Below are 21512 nucleotides of genomic sequence, written 5' to 3' on the forward strand. Positions count from 1 at the left end.
GTACGTCTGTATGTTACAGTGAGAGGTCATTATATAACCCTGATGTTAGTAGTCTGTATGTTATAGTGAGGGGATTATATAACCCTGATGTTGGTACGTCTATATGTTACAGTGAGAGGTGATTATATAACCCTGATGTTAGTAGTCTGTATGTTATAGTGAGAGGTGATTATAAAACCCCGATGTTAGTACGTCTGTATGTGTCAGTAAGAGGTGATTATATAACCCTGATGTTGTTACGTCTGTATGTTATAGTGAGAGGTGATTATATAACCCTGATGTTAGAACGTCTGTATGTTACTGTAAGGGATGATTATATAACCCTGATGTTAGTACGTCTGTATGTTATAGTGAGGGGATTATATAACCCTGATGTTGTTACGTCTATATGTTACAGTGAGAGGTGATTATATAACCCTGATGTTGTTACGTCTATATGTTACAGTGAGAGGTGATTATATAACCCTGATGTTAGTACGTCTGTATGTGTCAGTGAGGGATGATTATATAACCCTGATGTTAGTACGTCTGTATGTTACTGTAAGGGGTGATTATATAACCCTGATGTTAGTACGTCTGTATGTTATAGTGAGAGGTGATTATATAACCCTTATGTTAGTACGTCTGTATGTTACAGTGAGAGGTGATTATATAATCCTGATGTTAGTACGTCTGTATGTTATAGTGAGAGGTGATTATATAACCCTGATGTTGGTACGTCTGTATGTTACCGTGAGGGGTGATTATATAACCCTGATGTTACTGTAAGGGGTGATTTTAATTGTCTTTATGCTACAGCGAGAGGTGATTATATAACCCTGATGTTAGTACGTCCGTATGTTACAGTGCGAGGTGATTATATAACCCTGATGTTACTGTAAGGGGTGATTATAATTGTCTGTATGTTACCGTGAGAGGTGATTATTTAACCCTGATGTTGGTACGTCTGTATGTTGTAGTGAGAGGTGATTATATAACCCTGATGTTGTTACGTCTATATGTTACAGTGAGAGGTGATTATATAACCCTGATGTTGGTACGTCTGTATGTGTCAGTGAGGGATGATTATATAACCCTGATGTTAGTACGTCTGTATGTTACTGTAAGGGGTGATTATATAACCCTGATGTTAGTACGTCTGTATGTTATAGTGAGAGGTGATTATATAACCCTTATGTTAGTACGTCTGTATGTTACAGTGAGAGGTGATTATATAATCCTGATGTTAGTACGTCTGTATGTTATAGTGAGAGGTGATTATATAACCCTTATGTTAGTACGTCTGTATGTTACAGTGAGAGGTGATTATATAATCCTGATGTTAGTACGTCTGTATGTTATAGTGAGAGGTGATTATATAACCCTGATGTTGGTACGTCTGTATGTTACCGTGAGGGGTGATTATATAACCCTGATGTTACTGTAAGGGGTGATTTTAATTGTCTTTATGCTACAGCGAGAGGTGATTATATAACCCTGATGTTAGTACGTCCGTATGTTACAGTGCGAGGTGATTATATAACCCTGATGTTACTGTAAGGGGTGATTATAATTGTCTGTATGTTACCGTGAGAGGTGATTATGTAACCCTGATGTTAGTACGTCTGTATGTTATAGTGAGGGGTGATTATATAACCCTGATGTTAGTACGTCTGTATGTTACAGTGAGATGTGATTATATAACCCTGATGTTGGTACGTCTGTATGTTACTGTAAGGGATGATTATATAACCCTGATGTTAGTAGTCTGTATGTTATAGTGAGGGGATTATATAACCCTGATGTTAGTACGTCTGTATGTTACAGTGACGGGTAATTATACAACCCTGATGTTAGTACGGCCGTATGTTACAGTGAGGGGTGATTATATAACCCTGATGTTAGTACGTCTGTATGCTACAGTGAGAGGTGATTATATAACCCTGATGTTACTGTAAGGGTTGATTATAATTGTCTTTATGTTACCATGAGAGGTGATTATATAACCCTGATGTTAGTACGTCCTTGTGTTACAGTGAGAGGTGATTATATAACCCTGATGTTACTGTAAGGGGTGATTTTAATTGTCTCTATGTTACAGTAAGGGGTGATTGTATAACCCTGATGTTAGTACGTCTGTATGTTACAGTGAGAGGTGATTTTAATTGTCTTGATGTTACAGTGAAGGGTGATTATATAACACTGATGTTGGTACGTCTGTATGTTATAGTGAGAGGTGATTATATAACCCTGATGTTAGTACGTCTGTGTGTTACAGTGAGAGGTGATTATATAACCCTGATGTTAGTACGTCTGTATGTTACAGTGAGAGGTGATTATATAATCCTGATGTTAGTACGTCTGTATGTTACAGTGAGAGGTGATTTTAATTGGCTTGATGTTACAGTGAGAGGAATTTGTCAATGTAACAGTGATGGCAGTACGGTAGGATTGTTTGTTGCAACCAAACATGTATTCGATGTGCACATTGTCATCTGTGACGAAATCCCTGTTGGGTAAGTAATCTAAATTACTCATACACTGTACACCTCAATCGACTAAACCATTCATACACCTCAATCAACTCACACACCTCAGTCATTCTAACCATTCACAAACCTCAGTCAACTTAACCACTCACAAACTTCAGTCAACTTAACCACTCACAAACCTCAATAATCTTAGCCACTCATGCCTCAGTCTAAACCCCTCACACCTGAACTAACTAGACCACTCACACACCTCAGTTAACTAAATCACTCACACATCACACACCAGTCGATTAAACCAATCAAACACCACAGTCAACTAAACCACTCACATCTCAAACATGTTAGCCACTCACACACCTCAGTCAACTAAACCACTCACATCTTAGTTAGCTTAACCAATCACACACCTCAGTCATCCTACCATTCACAAACCTCAGTCAACTAAACCACTTACATCTCAGTCATCAAAACCACTCACAAAACTCAATAATCTTGGCCACTCATGCCTCAGTCTAAACCCTTCATACCTCAGTTAACTAAATCACTCACACATCACACACCAGTCGATTAAACCAATCAAACACCTCAGTCAACTAAACCACTCACATCTCAAACAGGTTAACCACTCACACACCTCAGTCAACTAAGCTACTCACATCTCAAACAGGCTAACCACTCACACACCTCAGTCAACTAAACCACTCATATCTCAAACAGGTTAACCAATCAAACACCTCAGTCAACTAAACCACTCACATCTCAAACAGGTTAGCCACTCACACACCTGAGTCAACTAAACCACTCACATCTCAAACAGGTTAACCAACCAAACACCTCAGTCAACTAAACCACTCACATCTCAAACAGGTTAACCACTCACACACCTCAGTCAACTAAGCTACTCACATCTCAAACAGGCTAACCACTCACACACCTCAGTCAACTAAACCACTCATATCTCAAACAGGTTAACCAATCAAACACCTCAGTCAACTAAACCACTCACATCTCAAACAGGTTAGCCACTCACACAGCTGAGTCAACTAAACCACTCACATCTCAAACAGGTTAACCAACCAAACACCTCAGTCAACTAAACCACTCACATCTCAAACAGGTTAACCACTCACACACATCAGTCAACTAAACCACTCACACAACTCAGTTAATTGAATCACACACCCCAGTCAACTCAGTCAACTAAACTGCTCACAACTCAGTCTTAACCCCTCACACCTCAGCCAGCTAAACCACTCACACACCTCGGTTAATTGAATCTATCACACACCCCAGTCGATTTAACCACTAACACACCTCAATCAACTGAACCACTCACACTTCAGAGTTGAGAATGAAGGTGTGTCGTAATATCAGGGATGTGATGAATGTAAACATAATAGATGGTGTTTGAAGGCTGATATGTTGATATGTGCTGAAATGATATATATTTTTAACACTGAAGAAAAAGATCCTTTTTTAATTGCGATTAATTAATCTTCGTATTTTGTACATGTTTAAGCGGCCTCAACTGTGAATGGGATATTATCGCTGAATCTGCCTCAAGCATCACCGCTTTGGAATTTAAGAACACCGTCCTCGATGATACCGACACTGTAGGCAACAGGGCCGAGTTCCTAAACGCCGATGGTAAAATGTGATTTCAGCTATTTGTTGAGTATATATTTAAAGCCAAAATTTGGTAAGATCCAACATGGTGTTATAGGTTCCTGCAAGTAGGTATACATATCATTACATGATTTGAAATGCCCTTTATTTTCTGCCAACTGGAAAGTAACCAGGATAATCCGTTGAAATGACAATCGATCGAGTGAGCTGATCGGGATAAGCGCGCATTTCATAATATCAATACGCTAAAAATATAGTTCCACATTAAAAAATATATTAAGAACAATAAATGACACTAAAAACACTCCAGTTCATGTTTATGTATTCCTAACACAATATTTTACCCATAATTTATATAAACAGTGTAGTTTGATATAGATATCTAATGATAATAAAACGTAGTCCGTCTGGTATTACTACGCCCATGCCAAAGCGACTGATGGAGCAGACGACAACAATGCCAGGGGGCAATGAGAAAGTTCGATCAAGGGTTACAACTCTCAAAACTGGAAAGTGGTTCCGCAAAACTTTATATTTTCCCTGCAAAATCCTACTCTTTCATTACAAAATCTTATATTTTCTCTACAAAATCTTACATTTCTCATCAAAATCTTATATTTTCTCTACAAAATCATACATTTCTCTGCGAAATCTTATATTTTCACTGCCAAATATTACATTTTTACTGGAAAAACATATATTTTTACTGTTCATCGCTACAGTGAAAATATGTTTTATCAGTTTGATAATTTTCTATATTTCACACACAGATGCAATAATGAGCATCATTTGTCAAGGAAGTGTATATAGTATATACCATGGTGTTTTTACAAACACCTTTATTTTCGCTCTCGGAGGGTTAAGGTAATTCAAGTTTGCTAGGGCGAAATAGTGCCGCGGCGTATAAGAACTCTTAGTTTATGTATGTATCTCTTACATACATGCAAGATAAATGTTTGTTATTGGGGCCTTACAACTACACTTACTGGAGTGCATGCTTCTTTGATAAACATCGATGTAGCAGAGGACACTGACACGTCCCCGACACATTGGCTAATTCTTTTTTTTTTATTGACTTCGAGCTAAAATCGCGGTTTTCTTTCTTTGTCTTTTTTTGTATTTTTTTCATTTTTCAAATGTTTTCATTACATGTAAAACGAAGATGTCAAACACACTCTCACTTTCACACGTTGAAAAGGCATCATCATAAGAATTGTTCATCATCATCATCATCATCATCATCAATCAAATTGTTCATCATCATCATCATCATCTTCAAAATCATTATAAAAATTGTCATCATTATTGTCATCATTCTAATCAGTCATCAACATTTCATCATCATTGAAACACTATACATAATCGCGTCATCCTCATCAACATCCTTCCACACATAGTCATGACAATTTACACCATCATCTCTGCAGTTCAAATGCAATAGAGCACACGCAATATTGCCTATTGGGAATATAATTAGACTTTTGACCAACATTGTGGGGAATAATCGGTTTTATGGGGATTCCTCTGATTCCGCCTAAATCCAAGCACTATTTGAAAAGAATCCGGATGCGAAAATTTGTAAGTTGCCGCCAAAAGTTGAAAATGTGCTATTTTTAGAACATTATCTCACACTGCTGTAGATGTCGGCTTGAAGAATTATGGGTAATATTCCCTACAAGACGACTTTATAGAGAGATAATTACGACTTCCCCGCAAACCTAAGAACTGTGATAATTATTCCCCATAAATAGGCATATTAAGAGAGAAACCTACGTATACATTGCCACATACTGATGTACTGATACATACGAATTAATAAGTGTTATCCTTGACGTGGTAATGAAGCGGGAAATGCCTTTCCCCATAACAACGGAGTTTGCCTAATTCCCCATAAGCATGGTTTTGCGAGAGAGAGAGTGAGAGAGAGAGAGAGAGAGAGAGAGAGAGAGAGAGAGCACCCGAGCTAGACAGCTTATGGGGAATATGTTTGTGTTTTAGACCAACATTGTGGGGAAAAACGGTGCTTATGGGGATTCCCGTCGTTCCCCACAAATCGCTCCCCCATATATTCGTAATCAGCGTGAGCGAATCTTTAATAAAAAACTGAAAGTAGAAAAATGCTATTTTTAGACCATTTCAACACTCTCATATTATCACACGACCATGAAATGGAGGTGTAGGAATCATGGGAAATTTCTACTCGGAATGCTTCTAAGTTGTAGCATTAACACGTCATGATTTTGGCGCGAAAATATTCGGCGGAGTCCTGAGCAGGCTAGGGTATTGCGAGGAAAGCAGAACAAGCAAGGTACGTTATTTCTCTCCGATTTATGAGGAAAACATCAAATGAAAGTATTAAATGTAAGACATGGCGAAACCATTACATTGTGTGGACTCGAAATGTGAATGCAAGATTTTTTTCTTTGACACTGACGGAATTGATGTTGCAAAGTCATTTGCCGATGAATTTTCTTTGAGTGAATACTAAAATGGATTTTTGATAACATTTAAACAGCATATTGACTTTCGAATTGTAATGCTGTCTTTACAAGATCACAAACTATTTCACATTGTTTACGGAATGACGGAAATGCAGATTTTTGTACCAGCAGCGATGAAATATATCTTGCCTTGACCTATGGGCGAGGGTTAGTAAACAGTTAATCAGGTACAGTAGATTCTACTAATATAAATGCAATGTCCTCAGATCCTGAAAGCTAGCGCTGTATAAAAGTGTAATAATCAGGTCGGGGAAAACCACAAATTTGCGTATAATACGCCAACTGGCCTATTATACGCTAATTGGGGTATGGATTTGTTACGAGTGTTAGTACGGCGGCGATTATTACATCAAGTTTCTAAGTAGTCTAGCCAATGCTTCAACTAAACATCTTTCAGCAAAATATTATTTATTTTGTCATAAATTAATGCGACTTTGATAAAAAAAAAAATGAAAAAGGTGAGTTTAAATTGATTTGAGCTTTTTTTAGTAACAAATCCATACATGAATCACAGGTGCCTGACTCGTTTTATAAAATAATAACATATAGAGTACATATAAGTCTCATTTATATGTACTGTATATGTTATTATTTTATAAAACGAGTCAGGCACCTGTGCCTGAATTTGGCGTATAATAGGCCAATTGGCGTATTACACGCAAATTTGTGGTTTCCCCCGACCTGATAATGTACTACTGTATGCATTGTTACATAATTAACGAGTGGCTCAATGATTAGTATTAAAAAACAAAAGGTTTAAAATTTATCTGATAACAGTGTAGCGGCTCTAGACCGGGTTGATAGTCGGCGACCAGATAGCTCAATTGGTTGAGCGTCCGTCTAGAGTTCTGAAGGTCCCGGGTTTGAACCCGGTCTAGCCGTGCATTTTTCCTCTCCTGTTACAACAGGGCTAACTAATTGAATTTTACATTTAAAGAGAAATCATGTGATATCAATATGGTATTAAATATATGTTAGATAACAGATTTCCAATTTTTGTTGTCAGGTCCAGGTTTAATTGGAAATAATGCCACGCTTCTGACATACGCTTCATATTCACCACCATTGTATAAGTCGCAGTCAGCTAGACGCTTGATAATTACGTAACTATGCAGACATTACAAGCGTCTGATTGACCAAGAAATAATTTAATTTTAATAATTTTTCAACACTGCCAAAATTTCTTGTCCCCTTTCACCTCTTGTATAGATCTATGATAATACAATGTAGACAAGTATGCATACATTTAATACTTGTATTTTCTTTACTCACAGAACATGGGACGAAGCAAAAAAAAACCCAAGCCTTACAGAAAACAATCTGAATCAAATCAGCCTAAAGGTACCAGTCATACATTTACTAATCTTGATTTTTCATTTATGTGGAATAGAGTGAAGACATAATTTTTGTATAACTATATAGTTTACTTATTTATTTTTGTTATTGTCCGCCGTACACCGCCTGTAAACTTTTCACATTTTTAACTTCTTCTCAAGTTCTACCAGTGCGCTACAGTCGCCATCTTGAAAAACACATTTCAAACTTCTTCTGAGTATCATTCTTTTCATTTCAGATGGATCCTGTATATTTGTGAAGCTTGACAAGGGAGTGTGGTGGCCAGGATATGCCTCGGAGGGAAAAGGCTACTTCTATGATGAAGATGAATAGTACGTTATCGCATTCCTTTTTATAGTTATTAGTTTTGAAGTCTGAAGTGACCCTTTTTTAAATTGCCTTAGAACGAATGCAGAAAACATTTTTAATATTCATTGTTGTAGCCCTCCTGTTGAATTGAGACTTGATGAGATTATATATATATAGCTGATACAATCATGCTTAACACCTATCACATATAGCTATCTGTGATTTATTGACAAAGCAGGAAAGGTGAGACATATAATTACGCGTAACTCTTGTTTACTCTTGCAGGTTTTCGTTTGTTTCATCATTTTGTTTTAGAGTACAGTTAACGTCTTGAATTTGTGAGAAAAATTGCTATAGTTTATATTAGGAAATCATAGGCCCTATATGGGCTGATGGATTTGACCAAAAGGTTCAAATTAACAGAATAATTTCAAAATCAGTAGACTGCTAAAGCTCATGGACTTATTGTTTTATTTTACAGCATAACCCTCAACAAATCTAATTGGAAATATACAGTCAGTGATGAACAGCTGAGGAAATCACTAGGTATTGATTTGTTATAAATTAATCTGTTTTCATAAATCAAAGAGTAAGGCGGGTGCAGATCTTGGAAAATTCTTGAACATTAATGAAAGTCTTGAAAAACCCCTTAAAGATAATTGAAAATCTTGTTATGCTTTGTTATGTAGTATTTATCCACATTGCTTTTTCTTTGAAAAAAAATAAAAATAAAACTAAGAAATAACATTACAAAAACATGAGGTAAACATGTAATTTATACAGATTGCATGACAGTTAATTACTATCACAATAATTCCTTAAAAATATCTCTCGATATAGAAACATTTCAAGCTTTACTATTCAAGTGATGATGTAATTGTATAGCATTTATAAGTACAAAATGGTGCTTGAATTTGGTTGACAATATTTTGAAAACTCCTTAAATTCTGTTTGAAGCCTTAATGTAAGAGCTTAACTTAATTGACCTTTCCAGAATGAGATGTTTTACTTGTTTTGTTTTTTATATTCCCATGTGATGTTATGAGAATCAATTATATTTTAACAGACAAACTGAAAGGTAGAAATAAAAGGAAATTTTTTGATGATTTGGAAGCAACAAAGTCAAAGGTTAGTTTTTATAAAAAGTGTCCATGCATTTATAAGGTAATACTTGGCAACACCATGAATTTGAATGTTTTGTATATTTATTTAGTAAGAGTATCACATTTTGATTTTCTGAATGAGTTTAAAAGTGACATTGTATGCACCAAAAATCACTGTATATAGCTCTGCTCCCACGCATTGGTATTTATACATGTGATTTCCATTCATGTATGCACTTTCACAGATAGAAGAATGAGACAATACAAATTAGGGCTGTAAAGATACACTGCGGTGCACCGAAAACTATGATAAATTTCTTAGGTTTGGTACACTTTTCATTTTTCGGTATTTTTGTTTGAGTCAGTTTGGTCTGATCTGGTCCATTTTTTAGTATGGATCCAATTTTTGCCGGAAATAATATTTCATGTAATGTAAAATTTGATAGGCTCTCGTGATAATTGCCGTCAAGTAACAAACATGCGTCCTTGTACAATAAGTACATGTATAGTGATATGAAACTTGGCGGGGGTGAAACTAAATTCCCTCAAACACCTTTTTTCCAGACTGCAAATCCCTGTCAATATACCAAAATAATATGCGTCGCCGATGCCATCAAATATGGTGACTCATTTAAAATTTTTATCGCGAGTAGATATCGTGGTATATACATTGTAGTATCATGGCATAAGTATATCATAACAGCCTTAATAAATATGTGTTACAAAACTGCAACTAATAATAGTGAATATTTTATGAAGAGTCTGAACACACTAATAAGGCAAAAAAATATTATTCTTTTGACAATAATGTTCAGGTTCCTGTTAAAATGTACATAGAGCACCCTACGTCCTGTTATGGTTTTAAAAAAAGGTTGTTTGAATGTAATTGAAAAGGTGATTGTTAGTTTAATATAGTGGTTACTGGCCTGATATATACATGCATTTTCCTTTTATGTATTTTCCGCACATCCATGTCTTTAAAAAATGCTACCAATTCATATCTACAGAAAGGCAGTGGAATGACCGGACATGCTGATGGACAAGAAGAGATAGTAGATGATAACATTGATGAACAAGAAAGGCTTGAAGAGAATAGCAAGGTAGATGATGACCAAGAGAAGATATTGGAGGATGGACAGATGAAGGACGATGACCACGAGAAGATTGTGAAGGATGGACAGATGATGGATGATGACCAAGAGAAGATTGTGAAGGATGGACAGATGAAGGACGATGACCAAGAGAAGATTGTAAAGGATGGACAAATGGTGGATGATGACCAAGAGAAGATTGTGAAGGATGGACAAATGGTGGATGATGACCAAGAGAAGATTGTGAAGGATGGACAGATGATGGATGATGACCAAGAGAAGATTGTGAATGATGGACAGATGAAGGAAGATGACCAAGAGAAGATAGTGGAGGATGGACAGATGATTGATGATGACCAAGAGAAGATTGTGAAGGCTGGACAGATGATTGACGATGACCAAGAGAAGATTGTGAAGGATGGACAGATGAAGGACGATGACCAAGAGAAGATTGTGAAGGATGGACAGATGATGGATGATGACCAAGAGAAGATTGTGAAGGATGGAAAGATGATGGATGATGACCAAGAGAAGATTGTGAAGGATGGACAGATGATGGATGATGACCAAGAGAAGATTGTGATGGATGGACAGATGAAGGACGATGACCAAGAGATGTTGGTGGAGGATGGAGAGTTAGCAGATGATGAACTAGAATGGAGATCAGATGATGAACTAGAAAGGAGGTCAGATTATGAACTAGAATGGAGGTCAGATGATGAACTAGAAAGGAGGTCAGATTATGAACTAGAAAGGAGGTCAGATTATGAACTAGAAAGAATATCAAATGATGAACTAGAATGGAGATCAGATGATGAACTAGAAAGGAGGTCAGATGATGAACTAGAAAGGAGGTCAGATTATGAACTAGAAAGGAGGTCAGATTATGAACTAGAAAGAATATCAAATGATGAACTAGAATGGAGATCAGATGATGAACTAGAAAGCATAACACTAACAGATGGTCATGATGGAAACATGAGTTTCAGATATGATGGAAACATGGTCATGCTGAAGGAAAACAGAGAAGCCTTTAGTGGTTGGTATCTTTTTCATTACTTATACTACTGGTAAAGGGTGTGGATAGGGTAGGGTTGGTAGTTTGGTAAAATTATACATGTTTTATCTATCAGATATGTATTAAAGTTAAGATACCCTACAGGAATTGTTTTATTATTGTACTTAGGGAAAGCTAACTTGCAGTTTTGGTCAGCAATGTTTTAGGAAGTTATTCAAGAAAGAATTTCTTTTAAAAGACTTTCATTTGGTGCCCACAATCTCATCTGCATGTTGGAAAAAATGACATCATTTTATGCTTAAAGAAAATATTTAATTATTCGCCGTTACATTTAAATTATTCAATTATTCCAATTATGTACATATCATTTCTAGTAGTTTGATGCTATGATGAATGTTACATTATTCTTCTTTCACACAGCTGTTAAAGAAAAGCCGGATCTGGAGGAAGTAATGGATTCTTGCAGCGAGGACAGCAACTGCTCGCTGATTTGGCCCATATTGGTATGTATTAAGTTGTCTCCATGACTTGAAAAGAAATGAATTTAATCCAATACAGCTTTTCCCGTAAAAAGTTTACTTACTCCCTGCCTAGGTCACAGCTGTTCACATTTACATATGATTAACACTTGAGTCTTTTATCATCCATTGTGTAGCACTGCAGATGCTTACCATAGATACTGGATAAAACACATACATTTAGAAGTAAAGATATGATTTACTACTAGTTCCTTTATAAAATCACAATATCCCAGTGATATTGCCATATAAATTGTATGTATAGTGTAAGTGTACCCCATTTAAAATACCACATTTAAAGTGCCTTTAACATATAACCTAGTTAACCCGAATAACCGATTAATGGATATTTTATGATTTGTTATTATGTGCATTACAGAGTGTTAGTCTGAGAAAGACCAGAATCTTAAAGAGATGGAAAACCAATGAGTGAGTATATTGTTTATGGGTGTGCATCACATGTTATGAATGTATTAACAGAAGAAGGTTCCCGTTGATTTACATTGTCAAAGTTCAAAGGTCACATCACGGGTACATGTGATTTGCGCTGGGATTTTAATGATTATATAATTGTGCATGCAGCTTTAACAAAAAATATCAATGATTGAATGATTTCGCACATGATATCAAACCATGCACCAAACTTATTTTTAAAACAAAAATTATTTTGATGTTATATACAAATACATTTATTTTGTAGCTCACATAAAGACAGTGATAGTAGTGTTCATGACTATGATTCTAACAGCAGAGACCCTTCTTATAAGCCACAGAAGCATGATAGACTTGATGATGGGTATGTATACATGCAATGAACAAAAATATGTAAAACTTGCATGAAATGGTCACATAAAATTACAAATGGATGTTTATACCATTTACACAATCAGCATAATTATTTGTCAGAGATTTCATAAACTCCTGCAAATAACTTGCATTCATGTTGTTAATAATTGTCAAGTGCAGTTTTAGACTTCAAATTTTTGTGTAAAATTTTGGCTTCATGCATTTCAATAGATATTTTACACAATTCAAATTTAAGATGCTGTATTCGTTTCCTTGACCAATTTATATCTCAAACTGTGAAACACATTTTTCCTGTCAGGATCAAGAATCAAAATGTCAACTTTATGATGAATATCAAGATTTCTCTCTGTCAAGTTTGTGAGGAATATTACCTTAAACTTTCTCTCTGGCAAGTTTGTGAGGAATATTACCTTAGAACTTTCACTCTGGCAAGTTTGTGAGGAATATTACCTTAAACTTTCTCTCTGACAAGTTTGTGAGGAATATTACCTTAAACTTTCTCTCTGGCAAGTTTGTGAGGAATATTAATATTACCTTAGAACTTTCTCTCTGACAAGTTTGTGAGGACTACATTTTTTTTTGTATTACCTTAAACTTTCTCTCTGGCAACTTTGTGAGGAATATTACCTTAAACTTTCTCTCTGTCAAGTTTGTGAGAAATATCAGATTATCAAGCATTCTCTCATCTACAACCTATTTTTTCTGTCAAATTTGTGAAGAAAATCAAGCTTACTCTTACCAAGATTGGTTGAAAAATCAGGTCAGGCCTGATGTGGATTCTTTAACCTGATATGAAATATTTTAATTTCTCTCTGAATTTATGGGGAACAAAATTATTGAAATCATTGTCATTGAAATGTTTGCAAATTGTCATTAAAATGTTTGAAATTAATATGATTAAGTGGAATCTAGAACAAGTTTTAGATTGAGATATGGAGTTTCCTTCTGGTGGATTTGCTTGTTTTGGAAATGATTTTCAATTTAGTGAAATCCTTGCCTTCTGTGGTGATAAGAACATGGATGTATTGGATCTACAGATATGTGGATCAAATTTCATTTTGTTTTATAATTTTTCTGAAATGTTGTGCTGCAAGCAATTTTGCTCTTCTGAAAGGTCCAGTGGGATATTCTACACAATTACATCTTTGCTGTTATTTTAACTTTGTTTGATCTATCTGAACATAACATGGACTGGAGAATGGATAATGTTATGATAGTATTTGTGGACTATAAAGCCAATTCATGTATTTGTAATTTCAACACCAAAACAGGATCATCAAACATTTAAAAATCTTTGTGATACAAGGTACATATATACAAGTAGCATATACTAAAACTGAGATATTAACTACACATTGAATGAAAACAATTTGGTCCTGGTGTGGAAGTAATTAAGATATTATGTATTTGAATTGTTAAGCAGATGACAGTTAGCTAGAATAAGTGAAGATATACATTTTGAATCTTAATCAAATCATTAGAGAGCAGCTGTTATCCAGATGATCTGTGATTTAATTAGCATGTTATGATTATGCTGCACATCTAAGTAATACTGACGGTATTATTTGTTTTTGAAAATACCATTTCTTTCAAATGTTTTAGGTTAGGAATGTAGTCTGAACCCATCATATTTTCATGTTCCTGTATAGTCACAACATTAACATGGCAGTTTCTTGTATAAGGCATAGCTTTAGCAATGTAGACATTTGTTCAGAAAATGTAAATATTTTCTCATTCAGTATTTTATTGATATCCTAATATAAATGATATAAAAACATGCACATCCTATTATGATTTTGGTCTCGCCTTCGACAATAGTCGCGGAAAGTGAAACATAAGGTCACCGTGTTACTTTTACGACGGCGACAGCAACAACGGCCACATCAGTATTTGCGTAAATTAAAGTCTACTTTAAACAGTGTTATTGCCATCCATTTGAATCGAAACTTGGTGAGGTTACTGATACTATAATATTGGATGAACACAACAATTTGTCATTGTTATAAGAATCAAAGTCGCTATATGGCATACTGCACATGTTCTTCCCTGTCTAACCCTTCATTATTGAAAAAATAAGATCAATTCCATGCTATAGAAACATTACAACTTGTTTCTTCTTAAACAAAAACAGTTTTAATACATTTCAGTGAGACATGCAAGTGACCACAATGATTCCAGTGCATTGACCATCACCAAGAAAAGAAAGGTATCAATTGAGTCAAACCTGTCTTACGAACCCCTGTTTATATCGACTTACTGTCTAATGCAACCAAATACCTTCAAAGTTTTTATCCCCCTACACTACAGAAACCCTGTATTCAGCCACTAAATCCAGATCACAACAACTTAATGCCCTTAACCTCTAGGTTTCATGTTTAAGATTATTTGGGGCAGTTAGTTGCCAGATACTGAATGTAGGTCGCGATCAGTGTTTTCACTCCGGGTATTCCGGCTTTCATTCAACTACAAAACCTGGCGTACGTTACATTAACTTGTGTTTAAGGTGACCAGCAGTCCTTTTTGACCTTTATGATGGTTCCCTTGACTAATGACTCCATTAAACATGGCACCTGGGTCAATAATATTTGAGTCTTTGTATTTTTCATAAAACAAACATAGTATGATCACTTTCACCAAAATTTTGAAACCATTCAGTAGCAATAAGTTATTTAATAATTGACTGTGACCGATGGACTTCTTGCTCTTTTTACCATTAAAATTTATTTGTGCAATATGTATACAAAATGTACTTATATACTTATTCAACAGTTGCATTAAGTAATTTTTTGATACACTGAGAATTGAATAACACCCACATATTGTGGTATAAAATGTATTTTTATGACCCCGCAATAGATCAGCAAATGCATATTTTCATATACCGATGTATATTTTGTTTTAATTTCAGAGCCTTCACTGGAAAAAGAAAGAAAGAAAAAAAAACAGGGTGCCCTGGACCAAAGCTGACACTGAAATCCTTAAGCGCATATTTCATCCATGTATTACATCAAATAAGCCTCCAACAAAAAATGATGTTTTATTAGGGACAAGGAAAAACACTTATGTGAAAACAATGTTCGAAAAAAGAGGCTGGAAGTGTATTAAGTATTACGTTTGGAGCCTGACACAGCAGCATCAGAAAAAAAAGATGAAACTTTTGCAAGCATCTTCTTTGCGGAACTAAATCTATGTTATGTTCGTCAAGAAATGTTTTGATTCCAATAATGAAGAGTGTGCCGTTTTTGGTGTTTTACTTTACTTTTATTTACTTGTGACGACGAAATGACTCGGTTGAATTAATTCCATTTCTCGGAAGAACCTAGGATAGAATTATCTACGTACATTTGTTTTGCATCCAATGATACACTGTATATGTACTTATATCAGCAAATGTTAATTGGTGCTCTGAATGAGTTAGACATTTAGTACATACAATTTTCTCCTCACAAAATTTAAATAATTTTCTTGCAAATTCCCTTTGAACATTTAGCTTGAATCCTTATGTCTCCATCACCGTCAGTCTTTGCCTTTGTGGCAAAATCCTCAATGTTTATTCTAAGGCTTCTTCTGTTTCTTAATAATAATTCCATTCACTCTCCAAAATAACTCGTCTTAATTTGATCCAGGGAAATACCTGTGTTTGACATTTAAGTGGCAATGCAAGATATACAAGCGAATGTTTGTTACCACTATTTTTCATTAAAAAAGATAAAATTAGGACCTGTTTCATTTGTATGGATGATTTTAAATATATATAATCAATGTCATCAAGGTCATATATTGGAATAAGAAATCCTGACCTTTTACATAGTACTATGGAAGTATTAGAGAACTCTCAATGATAACAAATCTCAGATATAGTGCAGAGGAAAATGTGAAATGTTACATTGTATGTGTTTATTTAATGCAATATTGCATTCAATATTAGTATGATGCCATGTTATTTTCAACTTACTACATTTCATGTTTAAGCCTAAGGCTATTTGGATATTTATACCCTTCGATGCAAAACAATGCAATGTTTGATATCTTTTGAAGACTGAGAGATTTGTTTTTTTGAATTTCAGTTATTGTTTAATTTGGTATTGAAGATAAAAAATGTTCACTGTTGATTTGATTGCGATCTTTACAGCTAGTGCTAGCTATCTAGTTGTTATTATTTGTTTTTGTGTGAATAAATCCATTGTATCAATCACATCTGTTGAGTTGATGGATTCAGCAGGTGCTTGTGGGGAACAACTTAGTATCTCTCTGTGAAGAGGGTTTATGAGGAATACATTCTCACTGATAAGTGTTTGTGGGGAACATCTTGGTATCTCTCTGTGAAGAGGGTTTATGAGGAATACATTCTCACTGATAAGTGTTTGTGGGGAACATCTTGGTATCTCTCTGTGAATAGGGTTTATGAGGAATACATTCTCACTGATAAGTGTTTGTGAGGAACTTAGTATCTTTTTGTGAATGGGGTTTATGAGGAATACATTCTCACTGATAAGTGTTTGTGAGGAACTTAGTATCTTTCTGTGAAGAGGGTTTATGAGGAATACATTCTCACTGTAAAGTGTTTTTGGGGAACAACTTGGTATCTCTCTGTGAAGAGGGTTTATGAGGAATACATTCTCACTGACAATTGTTTGTGAGGACCTTAGTATCTCTCTGTGAAGAGGGTTTATGAGGAATACATTCTCAGTGTTAAGTGTTTGTGGGGAACAACTTGGTATCTCTGTGTGAAGAGGGTTTATGAGGAATACATTCTCACTGATAAGTGTTTGTGAGGAACTTAGTATCTTTCTGTGAAGAGGGTTTATGAGGAATACATTCTCACTGATAAGTGTTTGTGAGGAACTTAGTATCTTTCTGTGAATAGGGTTTATGAGGAATACATTCTCACTGATAAGTGTTTGTGGGGAACATCATGGTATCTCTCTGTGAAGAGGGTTTATGAGGAATATATTCTCACTGATAAGTGTTTGTGGGGAACATCTTGGTATCTCTCTGTGAAGAGGGTTTATGAGGAATATATTCTCACTGATAAATGTTTGTGGGGAACATCTTGGTATCTCTCTGTGAAGAGGGTTTATGAGGAATACATTCTCACTGATAAGTGTTTGTGGGGAACATCATGGTATCTCTCTGTGAAGAGGGTTTATGAGGAATATATTCTCACTGATAAGTGTTTGTGGGGAACATCTTGGTATCTCTCTGTGAAGAGGGTTTATGAGGAATACATTCTCACTGACAATTGTTTGTGAGGACCTTAGTATCTCTGTGAAGAGGGTTTATGAGGAATACATTCTCACTGTTAAGTGTTTGTGGGGAACATCTTGGTATCTCTGTGTGAAGAGGGTTTATGAGGAATACATTCTCACTGATAATTGTTTGTGGGGAACAACTTGGTATCTCTCTGTGAATAGGGTTTATGAGGAATACATTCTCACTGTTAAGTGTTTGTGGGGAATAACTTGGTATCTCTCTGTGAATAGGGTTTATGAGGAATATATTCTCACTGATCAGTGTTTGTGGGGAACATCTTGGTATCTCTCTGTGAAGAGGGTTTATGAGGAATACATTCTCACTGATAAGTGTTTGTGGGGAACTTAGTATCTCTCTGTGAATAGGGTTTATGAGGAATACATTCTCACTGATAAGTGTTTGTGAGGAACTTGGTATCTTTCTGTGAAGAGGGTTTATGAGGAATACATTCTCACTGTTAAGTGTTTGTGAAGAACTTAGTATCTTTCTGTGAAGAGGGTTCATGAGGAATATATTCTCACTGATAAGTGTTTGTGGGGAACATCTTGGTATCTCTCTGTGAAGAGGGTTTATGAGGAATACATTCTCACTGTAAAGTGTTTTTGGGGAACAACTTGGTATCTCTCTGTGAAGAGGGTTTATGAGGAATACATTCTCACTGACAATTGTTTGTGAGGACCTTAGTATCTCTCTGTGAAGAGGGTTTATGAGGAATACATTCTCAGTGTTAAGTGTTTGTGGGGAACAACTTGGTATCTCTGTGTGAAGAGGGTTTATGAGGAATACATTCTCACTGATAAGTGTTTGTGGGGAACATCTTGGTATCTCTCTGTGAATAGGGTTTATGATGAATACATTCTCACTGATAAGTGTTTGTGAGGAACTTAGTATCTTTCTGTGAATAGGGTTTATGAGGAATACATTCTCACTGATAAGTGTTTGTGGGGAACATCATAGTATCTCTGTGAAGAGGGTTTATGAGGAATATATTCTCACTGATAAGTGTTTGTGGGGAACATCTTGGTATCTCTCTGTGAAGAGGGTTTATGAGGAATATATTCTCACTGATAAATGTTTGTGGGGAACATCTTGGTATCTCTCTGTGAAGAGGGTTTATGAGGAATACATTCTCACTGATAAGTGTTTGTGGAAACTTAGTATCTCTGTGAATAGGGTTTATGAGGAATACATTCTCACTGATAAGTGTTTGTGGGGAACAACTTGGTATCTCTCTGTGAAGAGGGTTTATGAGGAATACATTCTCACTGATAAGTGTTTGTGGGGAACAACTTGGTATCTCTGTGAAGAGGGTTTATGAGGAATACATTCTCACTGACAATTGTTTGTGAGGACCTTAGTATCTCTGTGAAGAGGGTTTATGAGGAATACATTCTCACTGTTAAGTGTTTGTGGGGAACATCTTGGTATCTCTGTGTGAAGAGGGTTTATGAGGAATACATTCTCACTGATAATTGTTTGTGGGGAACAACTTGGTATCTCTCTGTGAATAGGGTTTATGAGGAATACATTCTCACTGTTAAGTGTTTGTGGGGAATAACTTGGTATCTCTCTGTGAATAGGGTTGATGAGGAATATATTCTCACTGATAAGTGTTTGTGGGGAACATCTTCGTATCTCTCTGTGAAGAGGGTTTATGAGGAATATATTCTCACTGATAAGTGTTTGTATGGAACTTAGTATCTTTCTGTGAAGTGGGTTTATGAGGAATACATTCTCACTGTAAAGTGTTTTTGGGGAACAACTTGGTATCTCTCTGTGAAGAGGGTTTATGAGGAATACATTCTCACTGACAATTGTTTGTGAGGACCTTAGTATCTCTCTGTGAAGAGGGTTTATGAGGAATACATTCTCAGTGTTAAGTGTTTGTGGGGAACAACATGGTATCTCTGTGTGAAGAGGGTTTATGAGGAATACATTCTCACTGATAAGTGTTTGTGGGGAACATCTTGGTATCTCTCTGTGAATAGGGTTTATGATGAATACATTCTCACTGATAAGTGTTTGTGAGGAACTTAGTATCTTTCTGTGAATAGGGTTTATGAGGAATACATTCTCACTGATAAGTGTTTGTGGGGAACATCATGGTATCTCTCTGTGAAGAGGGTTTATGAGGAATATATTCTCACTGATAAGTGTTTGTGGGGAACATCTTGGTATCTCTCTGTGAAGAGGGTTTATGAGGAATATATTCTCACTGATAAATGTTTGTGGGGAACATCTTGGTATCTCTCTGTGAAGAGGGTTTATGAGGAATACATTCTCACTGATAAGTGTTTGTGGAAACTTAGTATCTCTGTGAATAGGGTTTATGAGGAATACATTCTCACTGATAAGTGTTTGTGGGGAACAACTTGGTATCTCTCTGTGAAGAGGGTTTATGAGGAATACATTCTCACTGATAAGTGTTTTTGGGGAACAATTTGGTATCTCTGTGAAGAGGGTTTATGAGGAATACATTCTCACTGACAATTGTTTGTGAGGACCTTAGTATCTCTGTGAAGAGGGTTTATAAGGAATACATTCTCACTGTTAAGTGTTTGTGGGGAACATCTTGGTATCTCTGTGTGAAGAGGGTTTATGAGGAATACATTCTCACTGATAATTGTTTGTGGGGAACAACTTGGTATCTCTCTGTGAATAGGGTTTATGAGGAATACATTCTCACTGTTAAGTGTTTGTGGGGAATAACTTGGTATCTCTCTGTGAATAGGGTTGATGAGGAATATATTCTCACTGATAAGTGTTTGTTGGGAACATCTTGGTATCTCTCTGTGAAGAGGGTTTATGAGGAATACATTCTCACTGATAATTGTTTGTGGGGAACTTAGTATCTCTCTGTGAATAGGGTTTATGAGGAATACATTCTCACTGATAAGTGTTTGTGAGGAACTTAGTATCTTTCTGTGAAGAGGGTTTATGAGGAATACATTCTCACTGTTAAGTGTTTGTGAAGAACTTAGTATCTTTCTGTGAAGAGGGTTTATGAGGAATATATTCTCACTGATAAGTGTTTGTGGGGAACATCTTGGTATCTCTCTGTGAAGAGGGTTTATGAGGGATACATTCTCACTGATAAGTGTTTGTGGGAACTTAGTATCTCTGTGAATAGGGTTTATGAGGAATACATTCTCACTGATAAGTGTTTGTGGGGAACAACTTGGTATCTCTCTGTGAAGAGGGTTTATGAGGAATACATTCTCACTGATAAGTGTTTGTGAGGAACTTAGTATCTTTCTGTGAAGAGGGTTTATGAGGAATACATTCTCACTGTAAAGTGTTTTTGGGGAACAACTTGGTATCTCTCTGTGAAGAGGGTTTATGAGGAATACATTCTCAGTGTTAAGTGTTTGTGGGGAACAACTTGGTATCTCTGTGTGAAGAGGGTTTATGAGGAATACATTCTCACTGATAAGTGTTTGTGGGGAACATCTTGGTATCTCTCTGTGAAGAGGGTTTATG

General features: G+C 35.8%; 1 protein-coding gene and 1 long non-coding RNA gene across 2 annotated transcripts; both read left to right on the forward strand.

The window, feature by feature from the left end:
* Positions 1–6313: 6313 nt before the first annotated feature.
* LOC117321016 (midasin-like) lies at positions 6314–13275 on the forward strand. Its single transcript, XM_033875491.1, has 9 exons — positions 6314–6405; positions 7873–7939; positions 8172–8265; positions 8724–8788; positions 9309–9370; positions 10353–11475; positions 11875–11957; positions 12352–12401; positions 12673–13275. Exons 2-9 carry the CDS (start codon positions 7876–7878, stop codon positions 12785–12787), a joined length of 1656 nt encoding a protein of 551 aa, XP_033731382.1. The 5' UTR covers positions 6314–6405; positions 7873–7875; the 3' UTR covers positions 12788–13275.
* Positions 13276–14932: 1657 nt separating this feature from the next.
* Positions 14933–16971, forward strand: LOC117321015. Its single transcript, XR_004531200.1, has 2 exons — positions 14933–14985; positions 15688–16971. It is a non-coding gene; the product is annotated as an uncharacterized LOC117321015 (long non-coding RNA).
* The last annotated feature ends 4541 nt before the right edge of the window (positions 16972–21512 follow it).

This window comes from Pecten maximus, unplaced genomic scaffold, assembly GCF_902652985.1.
Source record: "Pecten maximus unplaced genomic scaffold, xPecMax1.1, whole genome shotgun sequence".
Classification (NCBI taxonomy): Eukaryota; Metazoa; Mollusca; class Bivalvia; order Pectinida; family Pectinidae; genus Pecten; species Pecten maximus.

Bases quoted from the DNA above. Each gene is read 5' to 3' on its own strand.
- LOC117321016 (XM_033875491.1), top strand. From the start codon at position 7,876: ATGGGACGAAGCAAAAAAAAACCCAAGCCTTACAGAAAACAATCTGAA. The intron at 9,371-10,352 runs GTTAGTTTTTAT...TCATATCTACAG, and splicing joins TGGAAGCAACAAAGTCAAAG to AAAGGCAGTGGAATGACCGG. The intron at 12,402-12,672 runs GTGAGTATATTG...TTTATTTTGTAG, and splicing joins AAGAGATGGAAAACCAATGA to CTCACATAAAGACAGTGATA.